This window comes from Lissotriton helveticus, chromosome 7 (genome assembly GCF_964261635.1).
Source record: "Lissotriton helveticus chromosome 7, aLisHel1.1, whole genome shotgun sequence".
In the NCBI taxonomy this organism is placed as follows: Eukaryota; Metazoa; Chordata; class Amphibia; order Caudata; family Salamandridae; genus Lissotriton; species Lissotriton helveticus.
Window position 1 is genome coordinate 280,866,157 of NC_136068.1, and position 12,183 is coordinate 280,878,339.

Genomic DNA, 12,183 nt, shown 5'->3' on the forward strand with positions numbered 1-12,183 from the left:
TCCAACTTGCCCAGTAAATCTTTCGTGTCTTTGATATAGCTACGCAAGTTTTTCACATGATCAATTAAAAAATAATCAATGTACATAGATAAGTGTTCCAACAGGCTGCCCTGTGCACTTACGATTGGTCGTCCAGGAGGTTTCAAACTGTTCTTGTGTACCTTGGGTAGATGGTAAAAACATGGTGTAATAGGATTCAGATTTCTTAAGTACAGATATTCTTCTGTTTCGATGATCCCCTTAGTATGCCATTTTTTCAACATTTCATGGCATTCCGTAATGCTATTGAGATATTCTTTCCTCCCCACCTTTTGGTAACACTGTTTATCCTGTAGTTGTCTCATGGCTTCCGTGTTATAGTCCTCATAGGTTTGTAGAACAATGTTCCCTCCTTTATCGGACGGTTTCACAACCAGTTTTTTGTCCATTCGTAAGTTATTTATGGCCTGCCACTGACCGGGTGTTAAATTCTTACGCTTGTTTGTGTGTCCTCTTTGTTCCAGTTTCCTTAGTTCCTTTGAAACTGCTTCCGCAAATAGGTCTATGTTGTCACTGGGCGTCTGTGGTACGAATGTAGATGCAGGTTTAAAGTTGGTTTCTCCCCCTCTTTGTACTATGTCTGATTGGGAAAGGTTTTCGGGTTGACTCGCTCCCTCATTCTTCAATTGCTGTAAAACATCCAGAGTCGGTAAATCCTTTACTCTGATTTGTGGTATTGTTTGTTTTACTGATTTCTCGGTTGTTTTTTTAGGGCGCTGTTTGTAAAATTTGTGTATTTTCAATTTTCTTGAGAATTTATACAAATCAATCTTTGTTTGTGTATATTCCAATTGCTTGGAAGGGCAAAAGGAGAGCCCCAGTTGCAAAACGTATTTCTCATCATCCGTCAAAATACGTGGACTCAGATTCACAATTGTCAGATTGTTCTCTTGGCTTTCATCCCTTATTGTCGCTTTCTGTTGAATCTGCCACTGCGTGTTGTCGGTGGGGAGTAATTGCTTCCTCCTCCTCCACTCGCCCCCCCTCCGCGTGGTGCGTTTCTTCGTTGGTCCGGGGGTTTTCCCCTTCCTCCTTGTTGTCGCGATTGTCGTATTATTTGAAACTCGTCGCGAAAAGGGAGTTTCCGTGTTTTTGCGTTATCCCTTGTTTCCTGGTCTCTCCTTGCCTCTTCATTCTCAGAAACTTCTGATTCCGTGGTATCACCCGACTCTCCCCTTTCATTTGCTGTGGTCCCCTAGGCAAACCTAGATGTCAAGGCTTTGACCTGTGCATCGTATCGTTTTGCAAATGTCAATACCCGCCCTGACTCATAGTCTCTTTCATCGCGTTCGAATTTTTCTTGCTTACGTTTCCTGATTTTATCTTCATATGATTCCAATCTCTTCATCATATTGCTTCTCAGTTCATCCAGTTTCTTTTTATCTTCTCCCATGCTTTCTATCTCCTTTTCCAGCTCCTTGATTTCATTTCGTGCTTTTTCATGGTCACTCCATGCGAATTTGATTAGTAATTTCTTTGTAAGGTGAGAAAGGGAAATCCTGGATATATATATATATATATATATATATATATATAAAACGAAGAGTCCTGACCGCCAAAGGTAGCGGTTTCAACAGGCGCAGACCTCCACTCCAATACTCGATGTTTAGTCAAATATCAAACATCAAAAAGTAGCCACATCACAAGTTCCAGTGCCAGCAATCCATATTTATTCCAGCAAAGTGCAAGAGCAAGTGCCCTCCCTGACGCGTTTCGCTATATTACCTACTGGCGGTCGCGAGTAGGTAGTTATAGTTAGGATCTTTTTCCATAGGAAATCCGCAACATTCTATTGGGAATAACTTTGGCGACGAATGAGGGATCTGCCTGTAATTTTTTTTACCTTTGCCTCGCTGCGCTCCGCATCTTCCCTGAAAGTTTTGGGGGGATCCGTCAAGCGGGGGCCGAGATAAAAGGGGGGTCCCAAAACATGTTTTCCCCATGTTAATTTCCATAGGGCGGTTGGACTCACTTTTAGCCCGAACGGCTGAATGGATTTCCACCAAACTTGGCAAAATTGTAGGGACTGGTACCCCGATGTGCCTTTGCTATGTCTCAAGATATATGCTCCAGTGGTTTTTTACGAAAATTAACTTTGAAAAATATATATTGGGCTACATTGGGCTATATATATGTTAGAGCCCAAATGTAGCCCAATGTAGCCCAATGTAGCCCAATGTAGCCAAAGATGGCCACCAGAGACAAAAAAAAACAAATGTAGCCCAAATATCAGCCAGATGTAGCCCAACTATAGGCCAATGACAGAATGTCCCAGAGTGTTCTAAAGAACAACTAGAGCGCTAACAGTCTTACTTATGACAAAAATATGGCACACCTGAGGTCATCTTGATTGGAATAAAGTGTTAACACTTAAAACATTTAATTTGCAAAGGAACAAAATGAGGGGGTTCATTTTGCCATTTGAGATGTCATCAGTGATGTCATGAGTGATGTCACTGACCATGTCATGAGTGATGTAATGTGTGACGTCATCAGCAGTGCATTGCACGCGCAAGTTATAGTGAGTCCAACTAACTATAAAGTGGGAATTTCAATGGTTTTATGCGAGTAAAATTTCCACCTAACTATAACTGGTGTGAAACCTATGGTTTTTTCAGTGAATATATATATATATATATCACTCAGTTCCTGGTTGCCGGGCCCCTGCAGCGCTCTACGTCGGTTTGTAATCCTTGCGGCAGAACCAAGCCGCTTTCAATGCAAACACAATTCACTCCTTGTAGAGTGAATAAACAGGACGAACTCACGTACTTCATTTTGTTTTACTTTTTATTCTTTTTAAACCTTCAGATGGATATTATGGCAGGCAGGCACAGATCAACGTGTTTAGGGAGCCCTCTCCCTTGCTCACGATCAACCTGGCCACAGGGTTAACACACCTATACATTCAAATGATGACTACATCACTTTCTATTTACTGTTCGTGGTGACCCTGAACCTTCTGGAGGATGTAGTTTTTTACCTTATGTACAAATCTTCCCCGTGATTTAAATTTGAATCAAACTAACAGTGATATTTAATAGTGTCTCACATATCATTCTTTAGCATTTCGTGATCATTTTAAAGGATTTTTTTTGAGGCCCCTTTGTGACATTTTTCAATCCTGGAGAGCAACTTTTTTCTCGCAACAATAATGTTATCCTGCATTTACTGTGTTATGCTTGTAAATGTCTCCACATTTTATTTGGCCCTTCTGTGGGTCTTCAGAATGTTGTTCGGGTATTGGTGACAACTAATTTTTACTCTCTTTTTTTTTCGCCGGTGTTGGTATCCTTTGGCTGCCGTAATGACAATTTGTAATGCCCTCTAGTGGGTAGATTCTTCCTTTCAAACTTTTTAACATTATTCTTGTTTTTGGTACCCCATGGTGGGTATACTCCGCATTCTTCTTTTAAGTTCTTGTCAATGTCACTTCCGTTTTTTCTCTACCCTGTGATTACCATTGTTGCTCTTCTACATTGTTCGTTGCTTTTTGATCCCTCCATTTTCCTTTTATTTTTTCCTTTTCTATGACGATTTTTTTCCTTTGTTTTTTCTGCTTTTCTTCTTCTCTTTTTACTTTCTTTATTCCTTCCTCGATGTCATTTTATTATACTGACTCTCTTTTATTATAGGTGAATGTAAAGTTCTTCTGATTGGTTAAGACCAAATGGGTGAACTTCTTACTGAAATTTTACAAGGCATGTATCTTGTTCATCAACCCCCCAAATAATCTTCACAACATGTTTTACAGCATTTTAGTTCACTGTTTTTCTGCTCATGGGTACTGGAAATATGTCTGAAGAATTACGTAGTTTAGCGTAATAGTTCTTCTACCTCGGATGTTGATATATATAAACTGAGTTCTCACCAGATGCCATTTTTGGAAGCATGCTAACTTTATTTAATATTGTCAAATTCGTGCTAGATCAAACATGTCCCACCCCTCACAGACATTAGGATTACATAACTGACATTATATCCACAGTTTTTGAAGATTGTTAGAATACTCACCGGTCTCTGCAGTGAGTTCGATGCTCTCTCCACTCTGAAGAGCTCTGTTGAATTTCACAATGATTTTAAAAGGCTGGCCTCTCCTTAATATTAATTCTTTGCCGCTGTATTCGCTCGTATTGTGTGCAGTTCTGTTTGCAGGGATCTGCAGGTCAACCACGTCTGCCAATTGTAGGGCTGTGGAGAGACACAAAATCAGTAGATATATAACAACGACCTGCCTGCTGCAGGCCTGTGACGAGAAACAAAGTCAGTGCATGCATAAAGTGTGCGGTAACGAATGTAATGGATGTAATTCCTGGTTAAATAAAATAATTTAACCTAAACTGACATCAACTGCTTAGATTTCCCTACTGAACACATTGGAGTAAAACCTTCTAAACACCATAGAGCGTATCACTGAGCAAAATGACCCATTATTACAATTTATTGATGTAGGTTGATAGCAATAGTTGGAGTAAATATATGGTTTTGGGGGGGAATTCACAGAAGGATGTTAGTCTCCTCATCCTGATTCATGGAAGCAGCACATGAACAGTAAACAGTAGTAAGGACAGCTGCCTTCTACTGAAGCACGGTTTAAGTAGTTGTATTGCTAATTACAAATACATGACATATATCGATTATTTGACTCTAAGATGCCAAGCGTCCTGCTTGCAGAATGCATACCCTGATGGGGTTGCCAAACTCTAATAGATTAATTTGTGGGCCAGGATACATTTTTCATTAATGCTGCATTACTAGATATGTATTGTGCAAAATGGCAATACAGACTAAAACAGCCAATTCGAATACCCGAGAGATAATACTGAAATGTTTTAATATTATGGTGGCTTAGATTTAACATTTGTATCACACTGAAATTTGCTTGCAACTCTCACGAGAATCATCAATCAAGATTTAAGTTTGGACTATCTTGATCCGGACAAATTTAATAAAAGCGTGCAAATCTAGGGTAAGATATGTTCTTTGTTATGATATTGAGAGCTATACATTTTTTTGAATGTATGTATGGAGTGCAAACGAATACCCAAAGGCGTCTAAGCGCTAAAAGAAACCTAAAGTGATGGCCAGATCTTAGCAATACTCAAACGTTTGCATTTATATAGAATTAACTAACGGGTGAATAGCCTGGTCTTAAGCCTCTTCCTGAAAGAAAGCAGGTAAGGAGAGTTCTTTAAATTTGTGGGAAGATAGTTCCATTTTGTACAGAACACCTTATCCTGGTTAACCTAATGCATATAGATTCAGTTTCAATTTAAATACAAATGAATAGAAATAATACAATTAATTAGAATGTGTTACAACACAAATGAAGAGTGTGAACATCAATTTTAGGTGATTATGATGATAACTGAATTTAAATTCCATTTTTAATGCTACCTACCTACTCAAAATGCTTATTTCTGAGACAGGGTGGTGGTACCTGCTGTGAGCGACGCTGTTACCAGTTGAACCTGGTCATGGTTATATGTTATGAAAGGTATGCTTAGTAGTTTTACAGATTCCATCAATGCAAGGCCTTTTCCATCAACATCAAATGCACTCTGGTTGACTTTGCATTGGGTGACTGAGTGAGTGAGGTCCTCTTTATTTCACAGTAACACAGTTCAGATAAGATTCATTACAAATGGGGGAAGGCAGGTTCATCTATAGCCTTCAGGAATATCAAGTAACCTGTTCTAAGCTTAAGCTTTTCCTCTGCATACTAAAGTATAGGAGAATCACAAGAATGCATTAGTTGGCAAACTATGTCTGAAGTGCCCAAAGTAGGTCCCAGTTGTGAGTCCGCTTAGCGCGGGGACACTCCAGATGGCGTAACCATGCACTTTAGAAATGTTAACATAAATAAATAAATAAATAAAATGAGATAAAGGCAGTTCATGCAGAGGCAATCCAATGCATGGAGGAGGCCTACTGACAGAAAGCTCCTTCTGGCCTCAGAGTTAGTGGCATAGGGAGAGAAGAGCCCCTGCACATGCATATGTACAATGTCAGAAAAATAAACTGGAGGGGTATCATAGAAATTATGCTTTTACCATAACGATCAGAGGTTTGTATTAGAGGTGGACAAAGGTCTGTAAATTTGTTCCACACTCAATACATTAAAGTATTATGCTTGGAGGGTTGTCTGCATGAAAATGCTGTATGAGGGATGCCCTCATCATGTACAAAAGATAGTATAAGATAGTTGAAGTAGCTGCACTCTAACTGCAATAACAGTTAAGAACATAATTAGAATCTATTGCTGCTAAAGAGGTAGACAGCATTAATTCATATTCAGATAGTGTTTCCCGTGGTCTTGACAGTTTGGGCTGGAGTTTTTGGTATGTCGAGGGTTAAACATAATTGTGAGGGTTTCAAACATGTCTGCTGCTCATTAGTCTAAAAAAAGTAATAAAAACTTTTTGAAACAATATAAAGTCCATCCTTTCAAAGAGAGAAAGTTGTTTACAAATGTTTAAAGGAATATTGCACGTTACATCGCTTGCTATCACAGCGCATACTTTTGCAACGCGGTAGTTACAATGACTGCGTTGTTAGTACGCATTACCCTTACATCGCAAGTCATTACAACAACTTACAGTTGGGGACTCACTGGACTTAGAAATAGTATTATTTACTATTCCTTCTCCAGTTTGCGCAACAGTAGGAAAGGTGTTGGATTTTATATCCAATACCTTAGCGCCCCCTACAGCAAGTCGTTCTAATGACTTGCGATGTTAAGGTATTGCGTACTAACAACACGGTTGTTGTAACGACCGTAATGTAATGGTACTTCGTTGTAAAAATAGCGTTATAAACTTTTTTTCCCGTTTAACATTCAAGATGGATGAATCTACAGAGAGTGGCATTCCTCCATATTTGCCCCAAAATCAGACCACTTGCTGCTCCAATAAATTGCAAAGTATCACACATCTGCAGGTTTCTCTCAATGCAGATAACATTAGAGTGCATGATCCTATCGTTAGGAAAAGACCAAGCGGGTACGGCTTTCATAGAAAGGTATCCTGGAGAAAGCCCACTCTCTCCAAAAAGAACATTGCTGAATTGCTTAGGATGGCAAAACAGAATGGAATAAACCACAATGTCTTCTGGACAGATGAGGCCAAAGTGCACCTGTTTGTCTGTAATGCACAACCATATGTTTTGCGAAATAAAATGATCAGTACAGGAACTGGACGCCAACCATCAAGGGTGGTGGAATGGAAGCAATGCAGGAATTCACCGCCACTGATCTAGAGTGGAGAGGCGGCTGGATGGGTGGGGGTTGAGGGTGCGATAGGGGAATACAAATAAATAAACAAAAAAAAAGACCCGGCTAACACTGCCTAGCAGCTCCTCTCCAGCTCTTCTCTGGCGTTCCAGCAGTCTTTGGACCTCAGCACAGGCTCCCCACCCAATCCAGACGCTGTTCTCATGCTAGCCTGGGAGAAGCATCTGGATTGACCTGAGCGGGCTGGCCTGATGCTTGCCCAATCACAAGGAGCCTGTGGCTTCTCTCCAACCTGGCTGTGCAACACAGCCGGGTTGGAGAAATAAAAGTGTGCATGTTTGTTTGGCTGACTTAAGACAGCCGGCCAAACTGACATGCACACTTTGGAGAGCCCAGTCGGTCACTGCTCCAGTACTCTGCTGCCAATCGGCAGCAAAGGACACGCCCCATTTTTCCTTGCTCGGGAAGGCTAGCAGTAGCGGTGCTCCATTGGCAATGAAAATATTTCATTGCCATTTTATTTTTCATGCTTATCGCGACACAGAGGGTGGGGTTCAACACCCCCCACCTAATAAGGAAACCATTGCAGTCTTGTTGATTTCGTTGAGTTTTAATTTAGACTTTTAGTAACAGGGGTAAAGGTGCAAAAAGGTAGAGAGGTCAGCAAACTTAGCGCCCTTGAATTGGGCAATAGTATCAGTTGTTAGCTGCAGAGCTTAAAATGGGCAGCAGAGCAATAAGAAATGTTAAATAAAAATGAGTTATGAGACGTCAACAGTGTGCCCTGTATGCTAATACTGAAAGCGGAGAGGATATGGCACAACAGCCAGAGCTGCCGACTTTGAACCTGAGGAACAAGGTTGAGCCTCAGCATCAGCTCAGCATCCTGTGATTCAGGGCAAATCACTTCACTTTCCAGTGCCTGATTGGAGCCATGTGCAATTAAACTGGTACTCATGTAAAGTGCTCCAAAACCTTGGTGCTAAATAAAACTGCAACAAAAAAGGCCAGTGTCACCAAACTGCAAATTTCAGAGATTTCATACATTTGCCGAATTATGCATTAGATGTACAATATTCACGAAACCAGTGCTGCTCATATGGGTGAGGAGGGCGCTGCTGAAAGTTATGAGAGGCAACAGTCAGATAAATCTGGCTATTAAAAATAAAAAAATAAAAATTCAGATGCAGATTGACAAAAGCACCACAAATTGTGCTGACTGATATTCATAGCTCCCCCACCACGCATTGTTAATGAAAATTAATAAAGAAATTCACCAAATCTCCAAGCACTCTTGCTTTCTCTTTAAAGGTCACTCCCATAACAACAATAGGCCTCACCAGTTCGGCCTCTGCATGGCCTGCATGGCCCCTTAATTTCTTCCTTAATCTTTGGCACAGCTGAAGGTTTAAAAAAAGCCCCCAACTGCCTGCACGTTGCTGTTGAATGAAAAGCAGACAACTTGCTGGAGCTGCTGAATGTGTCCCAGTGTCTGAAAATGACACTGGGACAAGTTCAACTTAATTTTGTGGGCCCGAACGTCTTGGCAGGGGGACGGCAACGCGACCACCCTGTGAAAAGAGTGGGTGGACGCCGTGTACCCGCGTGTACCCCCGACTCGTTCCCTGCCTGCACTTATTCGAGGTGGCCCCCATCGCATAGGGAAGAGAGCTGAGTGGACGTCGCTGCAGGATTTAAGATTCTACAAAACTGAACCTGAATCCCCGAAAGTGTTTGTTTGCTGTGTTTAGCCTCTGTTTCACGGTTCCCTTTCTCCTGCACCTAATTCTGCTCTTCATTTTGTGAGTGTGTTGAATAGAGACTGTGCTGTCTGCAAATTATGGCAATATTCTGTAAAAAATAAGGGGGCATATTATCAAGGGATTTATCTCCGCTTTTTTGGCTTTAAAAGCCAAGAAGGCAGAGATACATTATTTCCCTATCAGCAACAGGGTGCTAACACGCAAATTTGCATGTTAGTACCCTTTTTCTCTACGCCTCCCCTTGCATCTCTAATGAGATGCAAAAGGGGCGTTCCAGAGAAAAATAATAGGAGAAATGTTGTTAAGCGACATTTCTCCTATTATCAAGGATTTCGCTAACCCTGTTAGTGATAAAAAAAAGCAGCGCTAACCGCGGTTAGCACTGCTTCTACACCTGGTATTTTCCTGACTTAGCCATGATATCCTATGGAAGGTGGATATCATGGCTAAGTTTGTGAGCCCCTATCATCAAGCTAACGCCAAACTTCGAGAGATTATCGTTGGTTTTCCAGCGATAATCTCTCATTTGACAGTTAGCGCGAGGATTTTTATCACTTCTGAGATAATCCTTGCTAATAGCAAGTTGTCTCTGCGATAATTTCCGGCGATGCTTAGCGATAAAAAAATCGTTGCTAAGCCTTGTTAGCGATAAATATCGCTAATCGTTGGTAATATGCCCCAAGGTGCCTTGGGGACACTAATTCAGAATTCCTCTCTTATTCAGTTATCCTGTCGTATGTATAGTTTACACCAGTTCAGATTGAAGATCCGCGCACGATGAGGAAGTGAGACCTGCTCTCATCTTTGCCAGCATAGCACCATCAGCGATGCCCGAAGGGCAAAGTGTGTCATCCTACTCATAGCGCTTGAAGACTGGAGTAATGTAGACACTAGTCAACATGATTACAGGTACACTGCACATCAACTTTAGAGAAATACTTCATTTACCGACATCAGCAAAACGTTGTTCATTGTGATCTCGGCCATTTTGCTCCATCCCCAGCCCATCTGATACTAGGGTAAAGTCAGAGCACTTCTAGTCCAATTAATACGCCAAGCAGCATCCTTTTCATTGGAACCATCCCTTTTACTAACTTAAAAGCATCCAAACCAATGACAAGGCACCAGTGAGTCACCGAGACTTGCTGAAGTGTGATTCACTATCCTCAAGTTAAGACCTGTTTGAATGGTCCTAATTGAAAGAAGACTTTTCTATATTGTTCAAGATACTTCCTAAGTTTGTACAAGTGATACTGTAAAGACAACACCCTGAGGGCAAAAAGTTGTTTCTGTTTCAAAGAAAAAAAAAATCCTTTCTGAGATAACAAAAAGCTAAGCAAGCATGAGTTGCAACATGATCACATGTTACAGCTCAGTGGATTCATGATTTTGCTGTAGACATCATCTGCATAGAGGTGGGCTGGACACTGCAGATTCGAGCAGGATGCTTGGGTCTGACTCATTTCAGCTAAAGGCCCTCTTGGATCTTCGAGCCAGAAACGAGCGCAGCCTTCATGTTGTTGTTGACGTCTCCCCCCCACAATCTCTCCAAAGGCAGAATAAATAGAGATGCCCATTTAGTGATTCAGTTGTATAACATGAAATCAGCAAACATGGGATGAAGACCAACCTAACCACTTGAGTATAGTGTGTGATCCTGGGCAACTATCTTATTTCACTCTGCCTATATTCTTTCCTTAGTCTTCGCATTTGGAAATTACATAAAATACATCAGTTCCGGATGTGCGCTGTGCAAAGACCTCCACGAAATGTTTTCCTATCATTTAATATTGTTGCATCTATGATAACAACTTAGGCCACATATGGGGTACCTATGGCAAAAAACTACCACCAGGTTCACTAATGGTACTGTCCTCAGGGTGGTGGGGGAGATGCGTGACTTTTTCTAAGCTCTTGTTCAAATCACTTCTAATAAACGCCACTCTGCAGCTACCCGCCACCCACGAAGGGAGCTACCCTAAAAGGGCGGCCTTTTAGTGCAATGTGGGCACTAACCCCGCCCCTTCTAATGCCAGGACTCAGGGAGGAGTCTCCCCTTGTCTTAGGGGCACTAGGCGCGCCACTTCCGGCAGGCCGAAGAGATGGGGAGGGTATTTATGCCTCCTCCGGCCATCCTGGTGTCCTCTTTGCGCCAGACACGCCGTCTCCTTCCCTACCGCTTACCCGGCGTGGGGCTGGCAGGCAAAGTACATAGAACAATGTAAGGTTTTCTTTGTCGTTGCAGGTGGAGTTACAGGGCAATCTGGAAGCATATGGGTACAGAAGGGTAGCTCTGAAAAGCACAATAGCGGTGCCATAGCCAAATCTCAGGAGCCTCAAGGGAGGGTCCTGGAAGAATTACGTTGGTGCCCTGTAAGTCCTTTGGGCGGTTGTGGGCCTGAACAACCGGGGGCTTGCCTTGCTAAGCTCTGCCCTGAAAGGGGTGTGAGTAATAAGGAACCAATGTGTCACGTGATCTGGAAAGAGGATCACCCCATAAGGTGAAGCACTGATTGGGTTCTCCACAGTTTTGGCTCATCAGGCGGGCAGGGCAGCATAGGTTGGTAACAGCTGTCTGCCCTTGGATCGCCCGTAAGATAACTCACCATATTGCATACTTTTGTATGGAATAAACCTGCAGCAATATTTTTCCAAAACAAACGTGTTGTGTATTTATTTATTCATGCATGCTCTGTTATTGTGTGGGTGGGGTGTGTTGCTAATAATGGCACTAAATGCTTTGATACAGTGTAGAGTACCTAAAAAAAACATTCCCATAAGTTAAAGATATACACATTCTTTTTTAATTCTGAAGAGTCTTTATCATATTTTTACAAGTCCCTTGCTGCATGATTTACATGCCAATTATATTGTTTGGGGCTATTGGGGCCTCGTTGGGCCACTGACTCGGCTATGCCAAGGCCCTCCCTAATATTTTGCTGACTTGCCCCTCTGTATCGCTGCGACCTTGGAGTTACATCCATGCTGTTCCAAGTTTGTGGTTTTAATCCTACCGATAAAATTAGAAAACATTGCCCTGCTTTACAACTCTGCTTTGTTTACCCTGCAGCCCTTTCACCCTTTGCTGACACTAGTCTGGGATTGATGTGCGTACGATGAAAGGAACTAGCAAGCTGTATTTAATTAACT

The 12,183-nt window shown here is 41.8% G+C and overlaps 1 protein-coding gene across 1 annotated transcript in view; it reads right to left on the reverse strand.

Annotated features, from left to right (window-relative positions):
- Positions 1–12,183, reverse strand: part of LOC144766735 (protein-glutamine gamma-glutamyltransferase E-like) — a 361,753-nt gene that overhangs the window by 243,821 nt on the left and 105,749 nt on the right. Inside the window, exon 2 of the mRNA XM_078650488.1 lies at positions 4,054–4,230. Within this exon, the coding sequence (XP_078506614.1) occupies positions 4,054–4,230 (177 nt within the window). The remainder of the gene's footprint in view (positions 1–4,053; positions 4,231–12,183) is intronic.